The sequence below is a fragment of the Helicoverpa armigera genome, chromosome 3 (genome assembly GCF_030705265.1).
Source record: "Helicoverpa armigera isolate CAAS_96S chromosome 3, ASM3070526v1, whole genome shotgun sequence".
Classification (NCBI taxonomy): domain Eukaryota; kingdom Metazoa; phylum Arthropoda; class Insecta; order Lepidoptera; family Noctuidae; genus Helicoverpa; species Helicoverpa armigera.
The window spans coordinates 9,028,328-9,055,596 of record NC_087122.1 but is presented as its reverse complement, the minus strand read 5'-3'; the positions used below and the strand labels follow the sequence as shown (position 1 = coordinate 9,055,596).

General features: G+C 36.3%; 1 protein-coding gene and 1 non-coding gene across 3 annotated transcripts in view; both read right to left on the bottom strand.

Annotated features, from left to right (window-relative positions):
* The window catches only part of LOC110378947 (solute carrier organic anion transporter family member 3A1), a 40,486-nt gene extending 15,175 nt beyond the window's left edge, over positions 1 to 25,311 (bottom strand). Inside the window, exons 1-3 of one of the 2 annotated variants that reach the window (XM_049836715.2) lie at positions 24,995 to 25,311; positions 12,270 to 12,314; positions 1,522 to 1,656 (exon numbers count right to left, since the gene is read on the bottom strand). In XM_049836715.2, the coding sequence (XP_049692672.2) occupies positions 1,522 to 1,592 (71 nt within the window). In that variant the 5' untranslated portion in view covers positions 1,593 to 1,656; positions 12,270 to 12,314; positions 24,995 to 25,311. The remainder of the gene's footprint in view (positions 1 to 1,521; positions 1,657 to 12,269; positions 12,315 to 24,994) is intronic. The other variant, XM_049836716.2, reaches the window with a different exon arrangement.
* A 1,467-nt stretch (positions 25,312 to 26,778) lies between these two features.
* On the bottom strand, positions 26,779 to 26,850 carry Trnap-ugg (transfer RNA proline (anticodon UGG)). Its single transcript has one exon. It is a non-coding gene; the product is annotated as a tRNA-Pro (tRNA).
* Between the last annotated feature and the right edge of the window lie 419 nt (positions 26,851 to 27,269).

The following is a 27,269-nucleotide window of genomic DNA, read 5'->3' as shown; positions in this document are numbered from 1 at the left end:
TTGTGGTACATATTGCAGTTTAAAATACATACTAATTTAAGATTCCAAACTTATTCTTCCTCTGTATGAAAAGATGATGCATAGAGACAGTAAACAGACTGATAGAGAAAGTCCGAAACCAGAACATTTTCTAATAAAATAAAATTACCTTTTGCTCTATCTAATACCTAAATTATATTAATTTATTCTTTACAATGGCACCATAAACATTTGACGAGACATTTTACTTTAGTCGATAACGGGAAATACATTCCTTAACAGGTGAGTCACAGCGTAATATGTAGAAATTCAAGAAGTGTTGTTTTGAGTGGAACTAGGTAAAAATTAACATACCTAAACCATACGACTCCTAAGACCTACTCAGGATTTGCAACGCTCCTTTGGGGAAACAATGCTCATTGGGAAGGTAAATAGTGAATGTGGATGGTCTTAACTTGCACTTTTTCAATTTGCGACTCAATGCATCTGCTTCCTTTTCTAATTAAAACAATAAAGGACTTGTTCGTTTCTATTGCGAGGCTCATTATGAAACAATTGTATAAATTCAAAGGAGTTCAAGCCGGTAGTATAATAGGATCATTGAAATTGAGGACCGGGAAGGAACTTGTCAACCTCATTCATTGCATTATGTAACGAAACGGAAAAAACAACGTAATAAGTATCGAAGATATCACACAAAGATGATTGTTTCCCAAAAGCAGATGTGGATCAGCTAGATAAATCTAGGGAATTTCTTCATAAATCTAAAGATTATGACGACAAAGGCGATAAGAAATTCGTTTCAATTGAAAATAGACTATGATCTAATGTTTCCTTATGCACTTAAACAGCTGTAACTATCAAATTAAATGACCCAAAAGTTCAACGAACAAAGAGTAATAAAGCTAATTCAACAGTGATAAAAGCAACCAAGCAAAGTGCAATCGAAACGAGGAGTAAGTGGGTCATCACAATAATATCGTGAAAGATACTTTAGTAAACCGGAGCGCATAGAAACATCAATATTATTTTATAGAATTGGGTTCTGTGGGATGAATCACAAGTACACACGTAATGGTGAATCCTACACAGTGCATAGATACACATTCCACTCTTAAAGCTTATAAATTACCTATTTATCCTCAGATTTGCGCCGATCACTAGAGTAGATTACAAAGCGCAAAAAATCGCGATTTAACACAGACATATCCGACATGCACGTAATTATGTTTCAGTGAAGTTACGGATAAAAATAGAAAGCTTTTTTGTTTGGTCCAATGTGTTGTTGGCAGCCGGATTCGGGCTCCTGAAACAATACTGGCCAAAATAACTCTATTTATGACGAGCGAAAATTCGGAATACGGCTTGACATTGTGATCGAAAAAATCGTTTGTGTTTAGTTGGACGTTGTATTGTTTTGTTAGGATATTATTCAGAAAGGATGAGTGAAAGTTGTCACACGCCACAGAGTGTCGCTTAGCCAGTTCAGTATTTATAAATGCAGTAAAGAAAGCCATTAGAATGTTGAGATATTTGACCGACCTGTGCCCTTTCCTGTGCTGTGGCGCCGCGTTGGTGCCGCCTGCATTCTGTTGCCGTTCTCCCTCCGTCATCTTGGTTTAGATCTCCGCGTCTCACCGCACGCCCATACCAGTCTTCAGTTCCACACAGCTCCACCTAAAACAAGTCATACACAAAATGTTACGAGGAAATCCCAAAATTTTGTTTTAACTGGAACTGGGTTTGACTGCTAAATGATATTCTTATCTCGCACATTTTTATGATAATAAATATTATTCTTTTAATAATGTTATTAGATTTGGACCAGAAATATCTCTTCAGTTTTTCGTCATGAGCAAACAACGTCAAGCAATATTTAAAGTGTATGGACAGGTGAAGTTGAAACTATAATTACTCTTGTCATAACATCTGCTATTTCATGAATGCACGAAGAATGTAAAATGTGTGTATTGCATAAAGAAAATATATTCAAATGAACATTTTCTGACTGTTTATTATAAAAGTATTGCTGGAAAAGTTCCAACATAATCACAAGAATAAAGAAATCATATAAATAAGTATTAAAACCTTATCTATAGAACAATTAGAACTGAAAACAATGTTACGTTGTGTATTGATCGGAAGATTTCGCAAATAAAATATGTACCATAAATAAATGTTAAATCGCCGTATCAAGCTGACACGACAAGGTCACGTTGACGCCTCAATACCGAAGGTTGACGGTTCCTCCCTAATGGCAATTCGACTAAGAGCCATGCTAGCACGTTAGTTAGTTAGACCACAATATACTCACGTAATATTATACTGCCTTACACTGTTCTAGCAATTATGTTCGTATCAAGTTAAGGAACTTATGAGTCATGCTGAACAAAAACAATGGGTCAGCAGCTTTTTATTAAATGTGCCAAGAACGTAGGAGTGTTCTGCGTAAACGATCTTACCGCAAAGTTGCTGTTAGTGTAACCTATTGGCGAAGTGGGTGAAACATTGCGTAACTCAAGTATGTATATCTGACACTCAGGATTAATCGTAAAGCTACTTTTAAGATAAGTATTGACTAATGGCTAAATATTGCAGACGAAGTTTTAAAACTACTACTTAATTTAATTCGTAGATTTTTCAAGGTGGTGTCCCCATTAAAACTAAGACCAGAATATGACCATAGAAACATCAATTTGTTTATTTCTTTTGTGACAAAAAGGACATTAAATCTTTTATTAGACATTCCAAATACGTATAAAACCGCGGTGGGTTGTCTGGTTATTATTGGTAGGATGATTCTGTACCAATGACCCCCAGCGTTGTGGTTTACACCATCTGTTTCTTTGTGCGACGACTCCCTAGAGTACAAGCGATTTGTTTACTTATTACACAGGTGGCTCGCGTTTGATTCACCATTGAAGAGAAACATAATTGCTCTTCTAAAATCAGCCTTATTGCTTTTACCATTTGTAGATAAACTGGACGGGTTAGTTCACCTTGTGTGTACAGCTTCTAAGTATCCTCAATGCGTACGGTTGATCTTTGATGGATCTGTTTGTTAACCGCAACTGGCACACAGTTCATGGACTCGATATATTTAACCCAAAACAAAAATGTGAAAGGCTGCCAAGTTCGATAATATGGAAATCCTTCGCCTACAAAAGAAGTGAGATCTGAATAAGTACCAAGTTCCATACACATACCTGAGTTAAAAATAGTTACTTTTTAATAATGTTACTTGGCAAGTTTTCACACACCTTGTTATAAACCTACTAAACGCAATGAATCAAGTATTTAATTTTCTATTAAAACTTGCCAAGTAATATTATTAAAAAGTAACTATTTTTAACTCAGGTATGTGTATGGAACTTGGTACTTATTCAGATCTCACTTCTTTTGTAGGCGAAGGATTTCCATATTATCGAACTTGGCAGCCTTTCACATTTTTGTTTTGGGTGGGATTTCATTTATTTTTGTAAGGTTGTTTATTTTATTTTTTTCTTATGATTAAGTTAGTTAAGGAAATGTCTCATTTATACTATCTTTCAGATTTTTGAATATGCACTATGCTGCTTACAAAGAAATGAACTAGATTAACTAAATGGACTAGATTTACCAATTGACTGGCATGACATGTTATCATATATTATGTTCGTGGATCAATGTTACACATTCGTTACTTTCGAAAGTGACTCACACTTGGCCGTTTTCAGATTTTTACTTTGACTAAATACAAACCTTTGTAATGAATTTCAGATCGGTACGACCATTCGAAGATATATTATATAAATATAGATAAATTTAGTTCGTTTTAGTTCCTTAGGGGTATAAATTTACACTGAGTATTTTACACCTTCATTATTTTGAAACCGACTCACACTTGGCCATTTTCAGATTTTTCCCTTTACCTTGACATAAAGACCTACCTCCATGCCAAATTTCAAGTCAATACGACCATTGGAAGTGGTCTAGGTTTTTGATGAGTGAGTCAGTCAGTCAGTCAGTGAGTGTATAGTAAAAACAGCGATTTTCTGACGTCAATATCTCAAGACCTACAATAGGTATATTAATGAAATTTTGTATTTTAGATAAGTGAGGGGGTCTCAACAGATACTAGAAATTTGATATGCGTAAATAAAATAGATTTTGAGTTATAGGGGGGTCGAATTTGGCCCGAAATGGTTCGTGTAATATAACCCACGGCCGGTGTGTCGCTTTTTTTGCTCGAACTTGGCGGACACACTGCCGTGTGCCTAGATCCATCGCAAATAAAAATGTTTCTGCAATGTTGACCTCTTTATGACGACTGAACTACACAAACAGGCAGGGTGTTCAGATGGAGTACCACGTCCAAATCGAGCGGCTAATGTAAGTCGTTCACATTTCTGAGAACATACCCAATTCGGTTGATTGCGGTCAAACTGCCGGCAAACGTAGCCTGGCCTGGGGAGTGTAGTACGGTATCTAACGGGAAATATAGGTATAATGCGGTCATTACTTTCTGCAAAAGCAAAAATGCAGACTTCAAACGACTGCTTATATTAAAAGTACATAAATTATTTAAAACTTAGATTAATTCTTAGTCGGCCGAAACACATTTATTTAAATAACTAGTAGGTGGCGCTAATGATCAGGCGCAGTAGATTTCAGGGAAGGCCTTCAAAGGTGACAATTACAGTCTTACCCGAACATTAGAATGACAGAGTTACCGATTAACAAAATTGATTACAACAAGGAAAATTATTCAATACCATTCCTATTAGCTTTATTGATTCGATACATTGAAAATGTATAGGAAACTTCCAATCACACGGGATTATGATGATACAGTATAGTCCAGTACAAGATCATGATCCTTTGGTCGCTATAATACACTACATGATGTACCGACAAGTGGTTCGCAACTCAGATTTCGTATCATACTCTATATCTACGAATTACGCAAAGGTATATAGCCAGTGTAAATACCGCAATATTGAATTCTATATCTAATGCGGAATACGGCATAGTTACAACTGCCGGGTGATTAAGTGCGTATATAGCGTGCCACTGGAACAGACTCATTAATGCAAAAGGCATTATTTTCATGTCAAATTTCATGTCCATGGCCCCAGGACGGCAAAATTGGCGTTACCGTTTAATATACGAGTATTTTGAAAGAGTTGTCAGACATATGCTATTTATTATGCGATCACAGTTTTATTAAATAATAATTTATAGGTGTAACAAAATTCGCGCGAGTAACGGCAGTGAGAACAGTAAAATGAACACAAAGTGGGCTCTCACGGTTAGTGTTACAGCGTGCATCGTTATAACTGTCCACCTAGCAGCTAGCAGGTACAATAAATGATAGCGAAACTTCACACAGTAAAGCATGGATCTACAATACAATTACATACACACAATTTGCATTTCAGCGCGTAGGTTGTGTAGCGCAAAATCGCCGGATCATTGTGATAATTCAGATCTGTCAATACAGCAGTTGCACAACCGTCATGTTTGTTTGGACGTACGAACAATTAAAATGGTTCATACGGTGACAAATCAGTAAACATGACAAAGAAAATAACACAAACAGCAAACACTATAATTTCGCGAACAGCCTCAAACATTTGTCATAGAAACAGGTAGAGATGAGGCTATAACTGTATATTATGTAGTTTGCAGTTGGAATGAGGGCGCTTGGATGAAGAAACCTTGCAATATAATAGGCACAACAGATGCTTTACGACGCCGCCGTTCACCGTATGGCATAAACTGAATACCGAGAAAGAAGCCACTGTCACTAATACTGCTGACACGATCCCGCAAAGCCTATTTTTAACGGAATCCAGAGACAACCCAACAACACAAGTTTACTTCATGATAGAACGTTTCATTGTCAATATTTAACATGACCCCCTATTTTATTATTCAAGACGATTGCTAAGTTTTGTTTAAACAATATGTTATCATGTACATAACCGATTTTTTATGGCGTCAATGTAGCAAAATACTCAGCTACAATCCAAAGATGGACTTTTATTGACGTGTCAGCTATTGTTCGCGGTAGCTTGCTTCTAAGAATTTGTTTTCATTTTTATGTTACCATGTCGTCAATGAAGGTCATGGTTGTTCACAAAGTTGCAGTGTGCATTGAATAGCTTGGATATATCGATAGAATCGACAAAACATCCTGTCTTGTAGAGTGGGCGCATACCTGCATTGTTATGTAACAATTTTGCAGAGTAGGACGGATGCCAAAATTTCACTCGCGCCAACTGCTGCCGGTCGCCTTCAGGGAGAATTGGAGAACAGTTTCGTTGCGGGACGGAGACCGCAATATAAACGATTTTTTTGGTACTAACATCACACCTAACCACCGCTGCGTGTCCACTTAACATCAGATTTTTTGTTACGTAATTGAAGTAGTTTCCGCTTTCTACGTAACTTAACTAAATTAAAACATATATAAAATAATATGGAGATGTTTCACTATCTAATTCAGCTATAAAAGTTGCTACTTATGTAGGGCTGCCATTTCGAATTTCGCCAAACCCGGACGAATATTAAAAAAACCCGGACATTTGGCATAAATCGCATTTTTACCCCGGACGAGTAAGTTTTTTTTTGGTCACTAAAGCACCTAAACTTGTATAATAAAAAAAAATCCGCAAAGTGAAGAAGCCGCGAGCGAAGCGAGCGCAACATTTTTTGAATATTGGGATCTTAAAGTAGCTAAACGTAAAAAAAGATAGTGTCAAGAAAGGAAGCCGCGAGCGAAGCGAGCGCGAAAATTTTTGAGTTTTGGGACACTTCGACTTCTGCAGTCTGTGTCGATTGTAATTCAACTCGTAAGAAAAATGACCGGGTTTTCCCCGGACACTTCTTGAAACCCCGCCCGGACGTTCCCCGGACGGCCTCCAAACGAGGACAAATCCGGGGAAACCCGGACGGATGGCAGCCCTATACTTATGTTATAAAAAGGTATATGTCGCTAGTTCGTTTTATAACATCTTTATGAACAGTGTCTGCTAGAAACAACCAGAAACCATTACATTTTTAATAAGAAAGAACCAAAAACTAAAACGAATCGATATTCCTGAAGCGAACGAAGTGGCAATACCGCCAGAAATAATTATGAACACGCCTCTCTACAATGAGTCAACGACACTTGACAATACTAGAACAATAAGTACTTATTGCAAATCTGTCCTATCTAGCCAGGAACCGAATCAGTCGATTCCTGCTATCGGGCTTCGCTACCATAAATGTACGGTTGTGCGAAATTTTGTATCCTCTTTGGAGATACAGCTTACTCTTACAACTATATTATTTACTGGTTCGTTGGTCCGGAGATCGAAAGTTCGATTGCTGAGCAAGTGCTCATTCGGTTTTTCCACTTGGAATTTCTTAGTACCTACATAGCAACCCGGAGTTTCAATCTAAGGCATACTGCATAGATATTCAAACATAAGTAGAGGAATTAACGTAGGTACTATCTGCAGGTATGCACCTTCCTAGTTGGAAACTATTACTGCAACTTTAAAAACTACCATTTCAAGGCCATATAATTTAATCAGTACTTGTTTTCAGGAAAATATTGCAGGAACTTATGTTAGAAATATATGTATGTAGTTAATTTGATTAACCTTGACATAGGAGTTATCAGTTAATGAAATAAAATATATTATTAAAATGTTGATTAGGATTTTAATTGTTATTACAAACTACTTGTTACCTAGTTTCTACGATAAGAATTCATTTTGCAAAAATACGCAAATGTGGGTCTAGTCTTGGCAAAAAATATTCGAGTGCTTTCCAGAGACCAGTGACATTTTATTGGGAGATACAAAAAATAAAATGCTGTAGAAAAGTAAATTCTTGAACCAGTTATTTTATTGCTTTACTTTACATGAATAAAGGCAAAAGATACGTTACACGTGGAATCCTTATATTCGCAGTATAAAACAGTCTGGTCGTGTGAGTCGCAGCAAGGTGAAGGCTGATGTTTTCAAAGACTGCGTCTCACTCGTGCAGCCTAACAATGGCTAGCTGAATATGAATAGGCCCCATCTTTATTCTACTACATCTCATATGGTTGATAATGCGCTATAGTGCTAATTGTATACGTTTGAGAATGGTAAACAAACATCATCATCCGCACTAGCTATTTGCCTTGAGGATATTTAACTCTTATATCTTTCATAATCTCAGGTACCATTTTGAGAAATTACATAGTTCGGTTCCTGAACATCAAATGATTTATTTTTAATCATCATCTCGACTTGTCAAGTCATAACATTTTAAATTATATCAAGGCAGTTAATTGAATTAACTAAACATCGGAATCGAATTCACTTTCAATTAAAGTTAAAAATATCTCAGACATAAAATACTAAACATTTATGTTTGAGAAACATTAAATCGACTAATCGAGTAACACATTCAAGAATCAATATTGCATGAGAGGACGTAATATGTATTTTCAACACTATCTTAAAAGCCTTGTAACTGTATCCATTTATCATGAAAAATTCACGAACTTTGTATTCTGAAATTTTCGATGAGTATGCACCACGCAATGACAAGTGTTTTCAATATATTGATGGACACGGGTTGAATGGAATAAATTGATTCGGAGAAACTGTTGGCACTTGTAAACAAACAAATCTACGCCTTAGAAGCCTCGCAAAACACGGGGATGATTCATGTGAAAGCATATTTGCGTTCAAGGTTAATAGGCTCGGCACTATCATGCCTGTACGCTACGGTCGATATTATGACATTCTGGCGAAGCGCCTAGAACGTATTCTTTAACCACTAATTCGAAGGGAGGGTCTCTACGCATCTAAAGACGAGCGCTTTTCTCTTCAGACCTGTGTAAACTTCGAGTCTCAGTCTCGAATGAAAGAACACGATATGCCTTATTAATGATGATGTTACGTTAAACACGCTAAAAGCTATTGGATAACTTTAATAGTTAGTAGGCTTTCATGTATAATTAATTAAAATCCATTAGGGAAAATGGCCGGTGGCTGTTTGATGTAAACCATGTCCGCAAGGCATAATATTTAGAACACATTTTATCATTGCATGTTCACTTTGGGAAAGCCAAAACACACATTGATGTTTCGTTTCGTTGTGATCATCATTTAGATAGCATGCTGTAAAATTTATATGAATAAATAATGGTAATTACACTTCAGCAATTTTATGGGCAAGTGTATTATAATTTAGAGTAGATAATGTCCTATGTATTTCGATCATGCTTGATAATAATTTTGTTGGTTTGTTTACTGTGCAAAAATTTATAAACACATCTACCTTCGCCAGAGAAGTAGGAAATACAACCAGAGTTCAATTACATCTGAGCAATAAATAGGTTAGTGTCCGCTTTCAAAGTTTTAAACTGGACCGGAACTGTTTCTGATCGACCATACAAAATTACTTTCATTATAGATATTATTGTTAGTCACACAGCGTAGTAAATGACGTGTGTCTGTTTATTGTGGGCAGCATACAATGTGTAGACAGAAGACCCACTTTATGGAATGCACAACATACTCGCGCTGCTACTTATAGGAACGACTAATAAATCTCTGGCTAAATAAAACCTGGATTGGACGCGCTAAGCTTATTTTTGTTTCTGAACACTCAGGTATTGTCGGATTTTATAGTGATTTACTATACCTCACTGATATTAAATGCTATGTAGGTGGAGTTAGAGAGCTTTCCCATCCCTGAAACCCTGTCCTGAGGCTTTAGTTTCCGAAATGATTGCGGAAATGTTGAAATTACAGGAAAACGACCTGAGAGTGCAATCAAATCCCTTGCATTATCAGCTATGGGAACGGTCTTTAGTTGTTCCGTGTGTACCTTTTTCCAGTTTTTAGTAGCACGTGTATCGAGGCTCGTGAGGTCCGTGTTAGCGCGTGCCCGGCCTCTGCCGCGTCACCGAGGGAAAGGCTGCGAGGCCGACCAGTCGGCGTGGGCGACACCGCCAGATCAGGATCGATTTAAATGTCAGTCTTTGTTGCTACTTCCAAACTTGATTAGCGATTTACTTTTGTTTTTTTTATCCGAATATGGCTAAGGAAATGAAAGGAATATGAAGCATGACCTAGAGATAGATTATGGTATCTATATTATTTAATTGGATGTTAAGTATTACTGAGACTGTTCTGTAAGACCAACAAAATCTATAAGTTATAAGATCGCAGAATGTTTGAACATCGCTAAGTTCAGACAGAATTCTTGCAATTTCACTTAGAAACAATTCACTTTGGTATTAATTGAAAGAATCGATCGGTTAGGGTCGTTGCATTATCATGACCTAGCAACAAATACAAATAAATGAAGGTTAACAACTGCTAATGTACAGCAGTGTGTAGCAACACTTCCAGAATTACTATTTAAATTAGCATACGGCTTCTGAGACGTACTTAGCGCAACTTAGACGGTAGAATAATCAGGTCAGACAGAAGTCGTAGTCACTAAGAATGTTAACATTTCTGATAGAAGTAGAGTACATAACAGGTGCGTACTTTATTATAAGGAAAATGTCTGAAGTAGGCTAAATAAAATATTTGATTATAACGTCGTGCTATCCGATGTAGTAGTAGCTGCTGCAGTATTCAGCTAACACGCAGCGGAACTCTTTCTGGATGTACATTTGAATCATGCACACTGCCAGTAATTAAATGTTTTTTCATGAAAATACTTGCAAGCATTTGCAGTGCGGGAGCATCAAGTGACGACCATGGTATAACAGAGGGAATCGATAATCAATAAGACGTTAAAGAGAGCGAGAAGGCTCAAATATTCGAAACGTCTAATAAATGTTATTATGAAATTGATTAAACATTCATGCAGTTATAAAGCAGTGGATCATAGAAACTAATACTGATTTCATTAAGAGCCCCAGATTGCAATAGAACATGCAATAAATAGGTGAGACTAATTACTACTGCAATATCTCAAGACTCGTAACTCAAGATTCAAGTATGTAATGGTATTTTGCAATAGATGTTGTAACTAAATAAGGTATGAGAGGTGTGTGAGTTTCTAAGGCTTCACGCGTGCCCTTTGTCGAGGACAGAGATAATGAAACACTGTGTAAACCGCTGTTACTTTTTATCCTTAGAATAATATCAACGAAACCTGAATAGCCCGTAGGTCCCTTGACATAAAGAAGTAACGCTTTGGGAATAAAAGCTGTAATCGACCGTTAAATTGCTTTGTGAACGGGTCAAAAGAACATAAAAATTAAAAAAAGTTGCATGCACGACGGATAAAAAAGAATTAGGAGGCTGCGGCATGCATGAGGCAGAGTGCAGTGGCAATGAACGATCGCCAGTCAACCTGAAGACCGGTTTGGTCTCGGCCAGACAAACATTCATGTTGAATAATGACTCACTTGTTGTCCCAACTTATGCAGACGCCTTTGCAAGCTCTGGATTGACGAGACTTCTTTTTTTATAAAGCGTCATCCGCCAGATGCTATTGTTCAATAAAATCGTTATGCATGCTCATATCATGCAATAAGCGTGCAGTGGCATGAATATTGAAAATCAAAATCAAGAATAGATTGATAAAAAACTATTACAAGAACTGCCATAACCAGTGGCTAATACTGTGAAATAGATTTTTGAAGTCAAAGAATAAGATCTTTAAAAGGCGAAAGAATCACAATGAACACTAAGTAAATGGAAATATAAAGCACTTTCAGGTTTGTTCCGCGTCTGCAATGTAGCAGGTATGAATGGCGAGATTACAAAACATATTCCTGGGTGTATCGTGGAGCCTGTGAGTACCCGTGTTGTTTGCAGAGCTCTCACACGTTAATGCAGACTGGATGGAAGTTGATGGAACAATTTCCCCGATAACGGGGATGAAACACGCTCCGTTTTAAAACTGTATTCGACAGCTAGCTTGTCACTTTATCAAACACTGGTAATTCAGTTTCAGTCATTTCCGAAACAGCATAGCATGGCATCAATATAAACGATAAAAGGATGACAGCACAACCATAAAAATCTGAATACTGATTGTTGATATCGCCAGGTGAAAACTAAATTCATCAAAACAGTTATCATCCTCTTCAATAATTTCACAACTTGGCAGACGATCTTATGAGATGACATCGTAGTCTGTTATCATCGACACATAAGGACTTAAACAGTTTTTAATTGTTCAGAGTGTGTGAGTATGGTAGTGTGATGGATATTTGTAGATCAGTACTGTAATGAATTATCAATGCCAGCTAAATAGCTTCAATTATGGTAATAACATTTAAATGATATTACCTTCACAACTTTTGATGGATGACAGCCGTTGTACGCATTCCAAACCTGAAATAAACGAAAATACTTTTAGAATTGGATCTTGAAAAGATTACCTCTGTGACAATCCTAGATTTGAAAATGAATAACGACTCTTGATATTAGAGCTGGCTGAAGACCGAGAGTATTTGTGAAGATATAAAACTTGATTGACAAGGGTATTATAAGTATGTTAGAAAAAGCTAGAGTATTTCACGACCAACATGTTAAGTGCCAAACAGCATAGGCACTCGTAGATAAGTTAGCAGCCAGCCACTCCATATTGGACGTACAGTCCAACTAGTTCACACAAGTGCCACTTTTACTGATTATTATCAAGAGTTTGAAGTGCAATAAAGTGCTAACACAATTTTAGTTTATTTACCTTATCGTTACGTTATACATAATGTAGTAATGTTATGAATGCAATTGCAAATGCTATTTCTCATACGAAATGATTAATGATCCTGAACAATGAATAACAGAATACAATTTTACAGAACGAAACATTCCTAAGGCCGGCAGCACACATCCGGTTTCCTGATCCGGTTTCCTGATCAGGAATCCTGATCCGGAAACCGGAATGCTCTTTTTTCATACAAAATGTTCACAAGAGCGCACACGTTCTTACTTTTTCCGGACGGAAAAAAACCTGACATTCGGTTTAAAATTTTCTCCGTGCGTTCTGGTACTCAGAACGGAATAAAACCTGATGACGTCATTCCGAACGCAGCGCTCGCGAACAATTTGGTTTGACCGCCGCACACATACGGAAATTTTCATTCTGAATCAAGGTAGCCCTGTTCCGAATGGACGTGTATCAGAGCCCGCTTGTCACTTGCTTTTTTATATTTGTTTTTATTTTTGTATATATATTTTTTTTTGAGAGATGAAATCCAGTTTACTAATATTATAAAGCTGAAGAGTTTGTTTGTTTGTTTGAACGCGCTAATCTCAGGTACTACTGGTACGATTTGAAAATTTCTTTCAGTGTTAGATAGCCCATTTATCGAGGAAGGCTATAGGCTACTTATCGGCTTTTTATCCCAGTACGGGAAGTAGTTCCCACGGGATGCGGGTGAAACCGCTGGCAGAAGCTAGTATATACATATTTGCATACATAAAAGATAAATAGTTTAAAGAAGGCGAATCACAATCCATACAAAATTGCCCCATGTCCTATAACAAAGTGACGTACCTCAAAAAAAAGATAAAAAATTTAAAACAATGTGGTACTTATATGTACTCTCTAACTTAATTTTTTACACCTTTATACGAAAAAGTGCTTTAAAAATTGTTCAGGCGCTGTTATGAAAACATCGCTCATAGGACTATTCATACATTTTATTAAATTATTTTTTTGTTTGCTATGGTATACCTCATAGGTGGTCCCATAATCATCTCATCATCGTCATCGGATCTGATGATGGAAACCCTGAGAAATCATTATTTATCTCGAATGGCTTGATGGAGTTCATCAAATGATTTGATGGACATCCGATAGTATTTAAAAAAATCTTCGGGGTACGCCCGTACATAACATGGCTCTTTTAATGTAGAATTGACTTTCGGCCAATCTCCGGGTATTTAACGGGTGTACCCAGTAACGCCGCTTATTTTTTTTTTCTTTTTTAACGAATGTAAGAGTGCAATCGCAATTAACTCGTCATCCTCCATGATGCGTGTTTTCACTTAAGTGGCTCTATACGTACTGGCCATGTAAATTCAGAATGAAAAAAACCGAATGTGTGCGCTAGTGTCACGGAATCCCGAATCGGAATTCCTGATCAGGAAACCGTATCCGGAAACCGGATGTGTGCTGCCGGCCTTAGTGTTAGTAAAATATTTTTGTACAATACCGAAATTAATGGTCGTTTTTATTCGCATACCTACCTACTTGGAAAAGTAGGTAGTGGATAATGTCATACCTAGTAGTTATAAGATAACAATACAAGGGGTCATAGCACGAGGCTCATAAAAACCCAGACGCTATGTAGGTATGAGATAAGATTATGAGTAGGTACCGTGTAAAAACATTTTTCTAGAAGATTTAATTTCAGTGTACACAAATAATTAAATGTGTAGTAGTAACAGCACCCGTTGCGTGCCTCTATAGTTATCAAAGTGCAAACAAAAACGAATAACTGTAAACAGCAAGCGTGACGCTACATTAGGTTTATCGTTAAACTTTTAAATGTAGCACATCAGTTCTCGATTACAATATCAGACTTCCTCGTTCACGTGCAATGATAAAATATTGCAATAACCACACAACGGGATGTTATCCAGTTGCGACAGCAAATGTTAGAATCTGTACTTAGACCGAGAGACTAGCTCTAAACGAGTGTCGTGATTTCGTGACCCGAATTGACGTTTCGTCCTCTGATTTTTTCGGTTCATTAACTCATTCCGGTGGTCTACGGATGTTTACTTATGTTCTCGTGTCAAATAGTATGTTACTGTTATCTGTTTTAGCATTCAAATCATATATTTCTATGGTCTAAACGCCAAATGTTACTTGATGTGCGAGTATCCACGTTTTTGTTATAAGCAAACAAAGTTTTAATGTATTAGGAAATGCCACGCCAGTACTAATGACGTCAGCTCTTATCACGCCTACCTGTTTTCAAGCGAGAAACATGTTTATGCTAACAAAGATCAAAAGCGAATACTTTACAGGTAAAATCAATATTATGTTCTAATGGAGCATTAATATGTGCAGCACATTAATAAAACCGATACTGGAAAATGTCAAGCATTATGTCATTATTATCATTTATATTTTTAACATAGTTATGAAGTCTTTTTTAAATAAACTTTGTTTATGCAAATAAAGCTTTCTAAAATATTTAATCAGATTAAATATCAGTCCTGAACATAGCTTCATCCTCATTCATATGACACAGAGGACACCGGAGAGCTTATCGTGATCATATTATGAGAAAATAAGCATAGAGCAGATAAAATCATCGCTTTCGCTGCCCCACTTAACTCTGAGATGAGGTCATTTAGGTTAATCTTTTAGCAATAACACCCACTATCATTGTCATCATGTTACTATGAATATTGGTCAAGTTTTTATGACATTGATTTTAGATAGCAAGGTGCACTCCACGTGTAGCTAGACTGAAACGTCAGGAATGTCGGTCTTTACGACCGGTCTGTCAAGCTTAATTATTGACGTCCATATGTACGTTACGATAAAATAATAACGCGGGACCGGTTCCTAATAAGATTCTCTGTGAAGAAAAGATAGACAAAGAAAGATGGCTGAGTCCCAGCAACGTTGAGTTAACAATGAAGAGTTCTATACATTTTGTTCTTCGAGAGTATCTAATAAATTGAGCAGAAATCTCAAACAATTTTTGCAAAGAATAAGTAAGCTTTTGTTTCCGGATGCATAGTCTGACCGTGAACTTTTATAAATAACTGCAAGGTGAGGAAGACGTAAACTAAGCTTACGTCAACAATTTACTAAACAATCTTGTGAAGGCAGGTGGGCTTTAGCTAAACAAAAACATGGGCAAAAAATATTTCCTAAGCATCGATGGGCATTATGAGAAATCAATAATGATGTAGTTTTTTAGGTCACGGAATATGGGTCTTAATAATTCATCAATGAAAACACGTGTACTAGTTAGACACATACACTTTCAACGAAACCCTTAGTAGGAATAGGTGCCATTGGATAATAATTTACCTGAATAATTACAGTTATATAATTATATAATTACAGATTTTATCAGTGGTAGCGTTGAAGTAGAATAAAGGATATTTTTATAAACTAGAGATACGGGAGAATCCTGGAAGTAGTTAGTCAGATCGTGTTGTGACGGAGGTGAGCGACCGGCTGGTGGGTCAACGTCGCGCACGCCTTTGCCTCGGCCGCACTGATTCATCTTCTATTGCGCAATATGTTAAATGCTCTCTTTATTTTTATAGGATCCTAAATATGCTTTTGCCTTTATTAAACTTTGGGAACAAATATAATGACCACCATAAAATGCTTTGATACCCTTAGTTTTGCAACCAGAAAAATCTACTGAACACCAGAAAAATAAAGTCTAAAAATGTAATAGTACCAGCTATTTTAGTCACGACTTCACTTTAAATTGTATTCGACCACCAAATTTAGTAAATGATCACCAACTCTTGACGACCAAATTAATGTATTATTTTTGCCTAAATAAGTCACTGTGATTGCCATAAAATGTAGGCTTATTATCAAATAAAGTATTATGATGCCATATTAAGTTATGTGTCCGGCTTGCAATGCATGCGTGAGTGTCAGTATGACGAGTGACAGGGGAAAATGGAAGAAAATGACATATTGCGCCGACCCCAAGTAAAATTGGGAACAGGGCAGGAGAAAGAAGAAGAAGAATGTGTTTCTCAATACACTCCCTCGAAAACACACTCTTATCGCACTGTTTAGAGGCATGTAATAGACAATTTTCCACGCTAGTGCAGGAAAAGGGTCCCCATAATGTTATTACATTTATTGTATCAGGCCGAACTTATTTTTTTGGAGTCAGTTTACTTAAACAGGATAGCAAGATGTAAAAACTTTGATTATCATTTTATATTAAAACGCTGGTATAATTTTGATGATCATTCACTACTTTTGGTGACCATTTACTACTTTTGGGATAACAATGATTTATTTGGACTCATTTTGCTTAAATAGGATAGCAGAATGTAAAAACTTTGGTTATCATTTTACTTTAAAATGGTGGTTTAATTTTGGTGATCATTTACTATTTTTGGCTTGCGCATGATTTATTTTGGAGTAATTTCACTTAAATAGGATAGCAAAGTGTTAAAACTTTGGTTACCATTTTACATTAAAATGCGAGTTTCATTTTGGTGATCATTTACTATTTTTGTCTGCTATTTGTTACTATTTCTGGTGATCAGTTAAACATAAGCCTTAAACTTTTCACACACTCCTATTATGTGTGTATTACTGTTTCATGTACAATTTTAGACTCGAACTTGAACACTTTCAAGGCATCTTGGCAATTTTATCTCCGTGTACGTACAATCCTTCTATCGGAATCTTGTCTGTAAATGATCTGCTTTGAATTAAGAAAAATTCCCAATGGATGTATGAGTTTCGACAAAGGCGGGCAAGCGGACCTGCCAGACTCTGAAAAGATTTTACGTCTGAAGGAATAGCGCTATTACTAAGCTGGTTCTCAGAATTATTCAGTTGTTCTCAATTCTGCGTCATTTGAGTAGATACATTTTCGTGAATTGTTAATTTGAATTTGGTAGCTATATGTATCTTAGAGATAACAGCCAAGGCTCTTTTTAACAAACAGTATCATTGTTAGTGGCAGAATAAGTTCAATGCTACTTGAAACAAGTTTCTAAATGCAAAACAATAGTATGGGTAGTGTGTAATGTACGTTGCCCACTAAGTACATAACTAACAAACTGACTTTTAGCAGACAATACACTCTATTAGCCGTTTCAATGACTCAATGATGCAACAGCTTACGGAGTACAATCATTATGGCGTAATAAGTTCACATTACTTAGCTGTACTATTTGCTTATTTTTTATCATTAATGATTTTATTCAATAACAATTAATTACAAGATACTTCATTTCTGCTGATTAGAAAATGTGCCTCGTTTTGTAACATGAGCCTTAGTTAATTAATCAACAAGCTAAAAAGCATGAAATCGATTAGAAATCGCAGGGGCTGCTTGTTAACATTCAAAGGAAAGTGAACTTTACGTAACAAATTATTTTTTCTGAGAACGGACAAAATTGCATATAATTTTGTGCCCATTGTTGTTTAACGACGAACCTAATGGGAGTTACTTTCGTGACCGAATGACACGAAGAATCTGAATAAATGATGAATTTGCGATCCGCCAATATCGGTTTCTCGATTTTGGAAAAATGGAATGACACAATTTTCTGTCAGGAGTCCTAGCATATTATATAAAGTTGCCACTGTTCCTAGTTTCGTCCCACGTCCCAGTTACTAAGAGTTAATCGTGCAGAGTGCATTAGTGCGAGCTATAAGGTTATTCTAATTATACATACAACAGAATTTAGTGCAATCTTCTCCATGTCACAGGCTCATGGTAGGTTACCGGTGTTATATCTTAGTACTATAAAACCGGAACACTTACCACAACCTATTAAATAATATCGAAAGCAAAAAACTAACTCAAACTGTTTTCTTGCGATTAAAGGAAAAAAAAAGGTTTATAGGCGCACGAGTTCTCATCCAAAAAATGTTGCCCCGAGTGGTCCTTTCGTGGAATAACCGCAATTAGAATGCTCGTCGTGGTCCCAGTTCGTGGTGCACTTTCTACATCGAACAATGGGAAACGGGACTACTTTCAAAAACAGTTCTTGAATCAGAATAATAAGATTCAATTTTCTCTGTGGTAGCCTTAGAATAAATGGATAGGTCGAGCCAAACAAAGGATGACTCGATTGGTGTAGAGTGTCATAGTAGTATTGCAGCTTGAGAATAGATTTTCTACGTTTCTTTGGGAATTCAATGGCCATTCATGGCAATTCTTATTTGGATTTGGTATTAATTTATAAACGGATAAACCCGTTAAAGATAATAAAGTACGTGCTTTCTTAACAATATTTGAATGTAGTTCAAAGGGCAATTACAATTTAGCAATAACTTGGAGGCCAGTGGAGTCTGAACTCTGAACGTTTATCAGTGCTGTTTATGAGAATGGCCTCGCTATATCGTCGCAATGCGCAGCTGTGCCGTACGTAGGTACTTACTGCTGGGGTTGATTTCAATAGTTTGGAGCTTGTGTTATATTTCTTGGCCAAATACCGAATATAAGACTAACGAAGTTTCTAGACATTATTATTGCGGCTTCTGTTAGCATTTGCACGTGTTATTTTGATAGCTCTGTAATGTAAGTTCATTCTGAAAAAGTTTATATTCCATTTTATAGCCTCGTGTTTTACAGTTTCTATATCTGCAGTGTAGCTATACAGTATGAAGATGTTAAGTTGAAAGCGATCTCCTTGGCTGTTATCCAATTTTTAATCTACCTGCTTTGAGACATTCCAACTAAACCTTATTGAGTGGTTTATGTGTAATGCGGCTGTGCAGGCAGTGTCTATGGCGTGGCTGACGCGTTGGCTTCACCCTCGCTTACAGTATAGCAGCGGTACCGACCTTGCAAGGTCGTCATTTCGCCCACCCCCTACTAATCTATCTGACAGTTTCGTGGTCGTTTCACTTTATTTTATTATGAAGCTCTCGATTTGTATGTTTTTATTTTCTGTATGCAATTTACAAATGGAGCCAGATTGTTATGCTATTATTTACTATGTATTTTAAAGACCAAATGCTTAGGTTATTAAAAATAATGGCTTGGGATTATATTTATTTTTTTTTACAACCAAAATTATTAATTACTTATTGAAGAGTTTCTGCAAAACAAAACTTGTATGGTAATTACTTAATAAGATAAGAGAATTAAGTAATTTTGTTTGCAACCTTTATTAAATCAAATGTGACCTTGTCAGCCTAGTCCTTACTCAGACAGGTTAAAAAATAACATGTGCTGAGGTTTATTAATATTCCTCAAAAACAGGTCTATTCAAGTACATATAAGCATTTTAGGACGAGTTTAATACTTACTAATATTCTTTTAGACTTTGATGTGAATCAAATATTTAATGGTTATTTCAAATCACTTAGATCGTAGGTAGGCAGGAACATGTATTTCTAAGTATAAATACAAGTGAGCGTGAGATACCAGTCTGTCAGCGTTTTGAATGACAGATTCAGATCGGACGTAGCGAAAACTTGTTGCATTCACCTCGAATGTATCCGAAATCCTCAAAGGGGAAATACATTTAACACAAATAAAGGTAGGCAAGTATGACAATTAAAACTAATAAACAATAATTAACAAGGAAATGGTTGTGGTCATTCGTGCGGAAGTATCCCTACCTATCAGAATTTCATTTTTCATTTAAGGTTGTTATACCTAGTTATACCTACTTAATTGTGACTATTTATAAAAAATATTATCCACATTAACAACATGCATCTATGCATCTCCATTCTTTAACGTCGTCCTATTTAGGGAAGCACTAACGATCGCAACAGGATACAGCACTAAATTCATCTTTCTTTATTTAGGCATCTTTATTTTGGGACGAGATTTTTGTTCAGTTCTCCTAAAGTTCGGGTTAAAACTCGAGATTAGTTATTTATTATTTCAGATGAATCTTACATACCTACTTGATTGATATGACGATGACGTCTATATTCTAAGTTACTTCAGTTGTGCTGGATATAATAAAAACAAGATAAGCCATACATATTACGCTAGAGTTTATGTCAATAAACAATATTATACAACAAAATATACGACTAAAATCTAATCTCATGCTAGGAGACGCATGTGCTATAAACTCGTGTAGCGCACAGTCGATCGACCTTCAGAAATTACTAATGCCCCACAAGATTACAGTTTATCGATTTTTATGTTGTTGACGTCTATATAATGGAGTAAAACAATGGTGTGTAAAGGACAATGACGGCAAAACAAACGTTGTCAGATAGCGGCTTATACGTAGCCGTCCCTGTCCTTGTTCAATCTATTGTGTTTGCCAATGAATGAATGGAAACAGCCTAGTTTTCCCGTTTCTATGATAATACGATACCCGCGTTACCTTTAGATAACATGTCAACATGCAGTCAGCCTCCATTCATAGAGGTTAAACATAAAACACTAACAACACGCAATGATGCTACTAAGCTTATGATTCCTGGTGTCTGCCATTTAAAAATGTGAAGAAATATGACGATGAGGATACTGTCATTGAACTAAATCATATATAGAGCATTTTATCTTCGTTAACACTAACTTGCAACGTTTATCTTATTGAAGGTAATTGAGGATACTTTCTGATGTTACACAAAGTTGTCTGAGATTTTATAGCAACTTCAGAAGAATGTGTTGCTTAGATGTAAAGTGAGTCACTTATACATATTATATGATCTAGTTTAATGTAGCAGACGTGTTAACGAGCAAAGCAATTAGCACATGTGTACACAAACTGAACGCAGGGCTGCAATGCACGTGATGGGATGACTGTGCAAATATTTTGCAAGCAATCGCTTGCGGTACCTGCCGGTAATACCTGACAGAGTTTTTGTTACGGTTCTACAGTCTGCGATGAAATGATAAAATGAGAAGTATTAGCATTAAATATCAATCTCATTTGACAAACTTATAATTTAACGAGAGAATGTGAATACATCTCAAATAAGCACTGGGTGATCCCGTTTGTGATCCTTGAAAACAACAGAATGATGCAAGATGGCCAAATTGAAACCATTTTTTTAATGATTATGAAACAATTATATGACCTATTAATTATACAAGACGAAATGCTCTCGTTCAGCGATATTTCACCATCGGATCTAGTCTACAACAAAAGAAGTTCAGTCTTACCATACGTACAGTTACCGGCACGGATGTCGGGCTCTCGGCTGAAGAGTGGGGATCGTTTTGCGCACCCGTACGCATACGGCAATAAGGCAGTAAATCGCTTGTGCGCAGATGAAGGTCAGGGCCCGACATCCGTGCCGGTAACTGTATTTTACAATACAATTCTATCGTGTGATTATGCAGTTCACGACTTGGTCTCAGTACTCTCAGCCGACCTTAGAATAATGTAGTGAGTGTGGGACCTTGTATTTGAAATGTAACTAGATATTGACATATTGTGTACGGGTATCAAAACTTTTATCCTAATAAAACAAGTTTGGATAAGTATTTGCGCCGTGAATTTTATTTCAGGATGCTTCTATTATGTTTTGATCTGTTATTTAACATGGTCATTTTAAAACAGGTACTTAGTGACCAGTGTAAATTAATTAGGTCTCACATAATGACGCTGTAGCATTATAAATTTAGAAAGGACCAAAAAGTACAATCAAATGTATATTACTTTAGCGGCGACGCAGCGGCTGCGCTTGCGCAACCCGGTTGCGTCAGGGCACCGCTCCGGCTGCGGGCCTCGGGGGGGTGCTACCGCGAACTTAGAAACGGTACTCTAGAATTTGTGATTCAGCATAATGTACAGGATTTGATAAGTAATGGGTTAATTGAGTCTTTAAAGAGTAAATAAGTTCTACGCTGTCAAGATTGATTACCATATTGATACTTGTAGATTCTGAAAAATTTCATATTCACTGACCGAATATTCCTACTTACTACCTGAAAACATCTTATTACGCAAACCAGTAGGAATTGGAATCACGCCTAAGTCGTAAACAAGAAGTGTCGTAGGGTCAATGTGTAACAATGTACACCACGCACATCCGACCCTGCTGACAATAACAACGTGATGATGCGCCGCTAACTGAATTAATGAATTAACACGAATTAGCTCCATCATCTGGGTCAAGATTACACGGTGCGTGCTAATATCAGCACGTGCGAGTAAACAAATCATAAACACTTAGTTATAAAAGAATTTAAAACTATCAACCTTGTAATTAAATTTCCAATATTCCATTAACCTCTAGGTTCTGCCCTTTCTATACAGACTTTGACCCTAAATCAAGTGTGTACCTAATCTGTGCTTAAAGCCTTTTTGTCGTTGATCTTTAGAATAAAATTTTTATTTTAGACATGTTGCATAAACAATAGTATTTAAATAGTGATGAGCCGGTTCACCGGTTGGCAAGTGTGTGCATTTCTGCGCCCGCGACGACGACCAACTCGACACGGAAGCACATACTGACCTAGTATACTTATCTGCTTGGTTTGCAATGCTAATGTATCGTTCGTTAATATCCCCCACAATTGAATTGAGGTTTGAGATTATAATTCCAAATGGCCGCTTTGCCTGCGTCACAGATCCACAGGAGTGCACATGTAGTTCAGTCTAAGAATATTATAAAGTTGAATGTTCAGCTAATACATGATAGGTGTGGCAAGTGGCAATGTAGATCGTAAAAAAAGATTGCAATGTCAACGCTTTAAAGCGAACACATAATAATGTAAGTGGCTTGGCACTTATATCAGAAACAAAGAAGCAATGTAATGACGGATATTAGTTTTGCTGAACATAGTGCGATTTGCAGGCGGAAGGGCGCGGATATTGTGCCATTACAGAATGGCTTGTAACTCTTGTAAGAATAATGCCTACAATGGTCTTCTCAATTTGATTTTGGATAGACTAGGTGGTAGGTAGTTTATGGATTTGGTGTGTCTATTTATACGATACATTCTATAAGTAATTTTATAATATCTAATAAATACAATATTATAAAATGGAACATTTTTTTGTTTGTACACTGAAAGGCTCCGAAACTGCTCAACAGTTTCCACAACAGAAACCATGGAACAAGCTGGTACTTACTTTATTTATTTTTCTAAGTAGAGGTTTTAAGTCAAAATATTTGTGTAATTTATCATTACAGCTATACCATCAGCATCCTCCGAAGCATTTTGGAAACATTTACTTCTACAGATAGCATCAGGGTAAGACTTTCCGCAGGATTCCAGTTTGATTGAAAGACAAAGAGAAGGAAGAGGGTAAACCATCTCGACAGTTCGTAACATTCAATTTCAATGTAAAATCTTGGCATGATGAGTGTAACTAAATATTCTAGCTATTTGTTTGTCCACCTATGAGTGTGAAAGCCATACTCATTTCAAAGTAATTTGTCAATGACAAATACATAACAACATTATGGTGGTATGTGCAAAGACCACTGACACATCTTGAAGATCTCTAAAATATTTAAAGATTTTAATATGCAAGGCACTTGATTCTATTTTTTGTGCCACTTTAAAGGGTCTTGAGAAATCAGTAAAGCGTAAAGGAAAAACAACATTTCTCAGGTTTTAAATCTTAAGACTATTTAAGCCATTTTAACAATTTGAACAATCTTGAAAATGTTTTCAACGGTACCACTTGATTAAAATGACTTAAGTTAAGATCAAAACAACAACTCTGTTTTTTCCTGACTATATTCTGATAAAATCTTCAGAATGGTTGTTTGGAGTGTGGTTCACACAACCAAAGAAACATAATTGATCTAACACTTGGCATTAAGCTAAGGTACTGGACAAGCCATGGATTATATTTTTGTCATTATGGCATTTTGATATACTCACAGAGCAGTTTAGAAGAATTTAATTGTGCTTTACTAATTAGGTAGGTACCTAGTTACCCAATTCTAAGATATTAAAAAAATACTGAGGGCACTAATAAATTGTCAGAGGTTGAATGGTTTTTTCTTCTGCAATAGCTCTGTTTGGTTTGCTATAATATTTTTCAGCTATTATTGTTAATTCCAATTTTCAGACAACCTATTGCAAAAACTAAAACATCACAAGCACCTTGTATTGTTGTACAACCCCTGCGCCCCCTACCCCACAGCCGTAGGTAGTCAACTCAGCTGTCTGTGTAGCCATTGAAAAGTAAATAAATCGATACTTTTCATGGCAAACATGGCTATACGTAACATTACGTCGTTTCATAATTCGCAATGTGCATTACAGCATCTAACATAGCTACTGCTCCATAGAACACTAAAAATAGCTGCAAAATATGAAACCAAAAAGCAAATCAATAAGGAAAAAAACTACATACTGCAGGTTGGTTATATTTATCCTATGTGCGCTAGAATAATATTTTTACGCTGCGAATAAAATACCATACGTATTTCTACTTACGTTCCGCAATGTGTAATTGTCGTAAAGGTGAAATGCGCACGGGTAAAACACGAAGTCTCCCGTTTATCCTTTGTGAAAGGAGTCCGTCGTACGCACAATATTTTGATTCGCACTCGTTTTAGATTCGAATGTTTTAGATAATCACACAATATAACTTGATAATAATACCAATACCGGTTGCACTGGTTAATAAAATTTACTAACAAAATAATTGTATTCCAAATAAAATCGAAGTACTGACACAACTCACGAAATCGAACACAAATTCTCACTGGCTGATGTTGGCTTTGGCTGGTTGGCGTGACATGAAGTTGGCAACAATTGAAAAGCAAAACATCATCATAAAAACAGCTGTTTCGCGACGTTGGCGACATCTAGGACATTCATGTTCACTCGTGTTAAAAATGGTTGCCTCATTTTTTCAATAGATGTCGCTTTCAGTACAAGCCGGAGTACACGTGCCAATTAGTTCAACGGGATTTCAAGAGATGTCTATTTTTTTAAACATGGAAAAGGATTTGATTACTCGATTGCGCCAGAGCTAGAGAGTGAGGGTATGTTTTTTTTTTAACAGCAAGTATTTAACATAGACATAATATTAGTAAACAGGACTGCGCATATAAACCCAAAAAACGAGCCGAGTGAAACAGTTAGTACGGAGGCTGTCTGTCCCTTTCTAATAGGGTGACTATGAGATTAAGCTATGTGAGACAAATCCGAATTTGCTAAGATTATTAAACACAGATTAGTATTGAAGTTTTAACTTACGCAGTTTGTGACCTTAAGATACTAATAAAGGCTTTTAATAATTAGCGGAAATTAGCAGTATAAAAGCAGGAAGATTCGAAGTGAAGACTGTTTTTTTTGTATTTCTACTTCATATATAGACTGCTGAGCCATTTATGTCGCCTTTTTTCATTTTTTGGGAAGTTATAACAATAGTACAACAGTTTTAAAATCCATCACCCATATTTTGACTCGTTACAAGAATTCATGGGCACCCTAGTTGTTTGGTTTACGAAAATGTTATTATTAGCTAACCTGTGGAACGATATATTGCAACCACCATAGGATTCACTTTTGCAAGTAGAAACGCAACACTTTTCACCATTTTAATAGTTTAAATTGATTTAATACAAAAAAATATAAACAAAATTTTAAATGCTGATTACGCGCCAAGAATGTTCAGGGTTACCGCTAGAAAATAAAAAAAAGCAAAATAAAAATTTATGTTGTTTATGTTTTAATAATAAATACGAATAAATTAATGCGATTGTTATTAATTTGTTGACTTACAATTGTTAAAATAAGATAAAAATATAAGTGATTCAATTGTTTTTTGGGAAGACAAAACTTTTGATCACAACATTTTTTTATGCTGGCAAGGTGTTAGAAAGAGACAAACAGCCTCCGTTCGAACTATCCCTCTCGGCTCGGATTTGCCTCTGTGTATTATGCAACCAATTTAGTACCTTATTGCGTTAGAATAGAGTTCATTTTCATAAATATATATTTTGAGCGTGCGCAATCTTGTTTAGTAATATTATATCTATGGTATTTAATCCCGAATGATAAATGTGGCCGACTGAACGGTTTTCCAATAGTAGTCGCTATTTTCTGTCGTTCTGTATATTGTGTTGGATATACATTTTAAATTGTTAGATACCACGGGCTATTTTATGTAAATTAATGTAACAAATACTAATTTGGTAAATTAGCAAAATAAAATACATACAACAATCATAAAATGAGCTAAGATAATGCAAAACTACTATGGCAAAACAGGGCCCCTCCGGGATTTGAACCCGGGACCTCCTGCACCCAAAGCAGGAATCATACCCCTAGACCAAGAGGCCGCTTGCTGTGTATTATGAAAATACAATTCACAGTATAGATGGAGTTGGCGTCATTGCTTTAATTCTGATGAAATATTCTTGTGTGAATTACCCTGGAGCAGTTTTTGCTGAAATTACACTCACCATTATTTTTTCGCTGTTACTTTCATCAGCATTGTTGGATGGTTAGGTATTGTATATTGATTACTTTGGATGTGTATCATGTTTGTATTTCGTTCTAAAGGGGTCACTTTTTCTTAGAATATTGTTATGCCGACCGTTAGACTTTGATAATTGATTAATTTGTTTTATATTTATCTCCTCACACCTCTTCCTTTATTCATGAGACAGCTGACAGCCATGAATCAATATGGTAGTCACGTAGCGCCACCCGATGCACGATTCACGAACTTTAACAATTCCTAGCTTTCCCGTAGTAC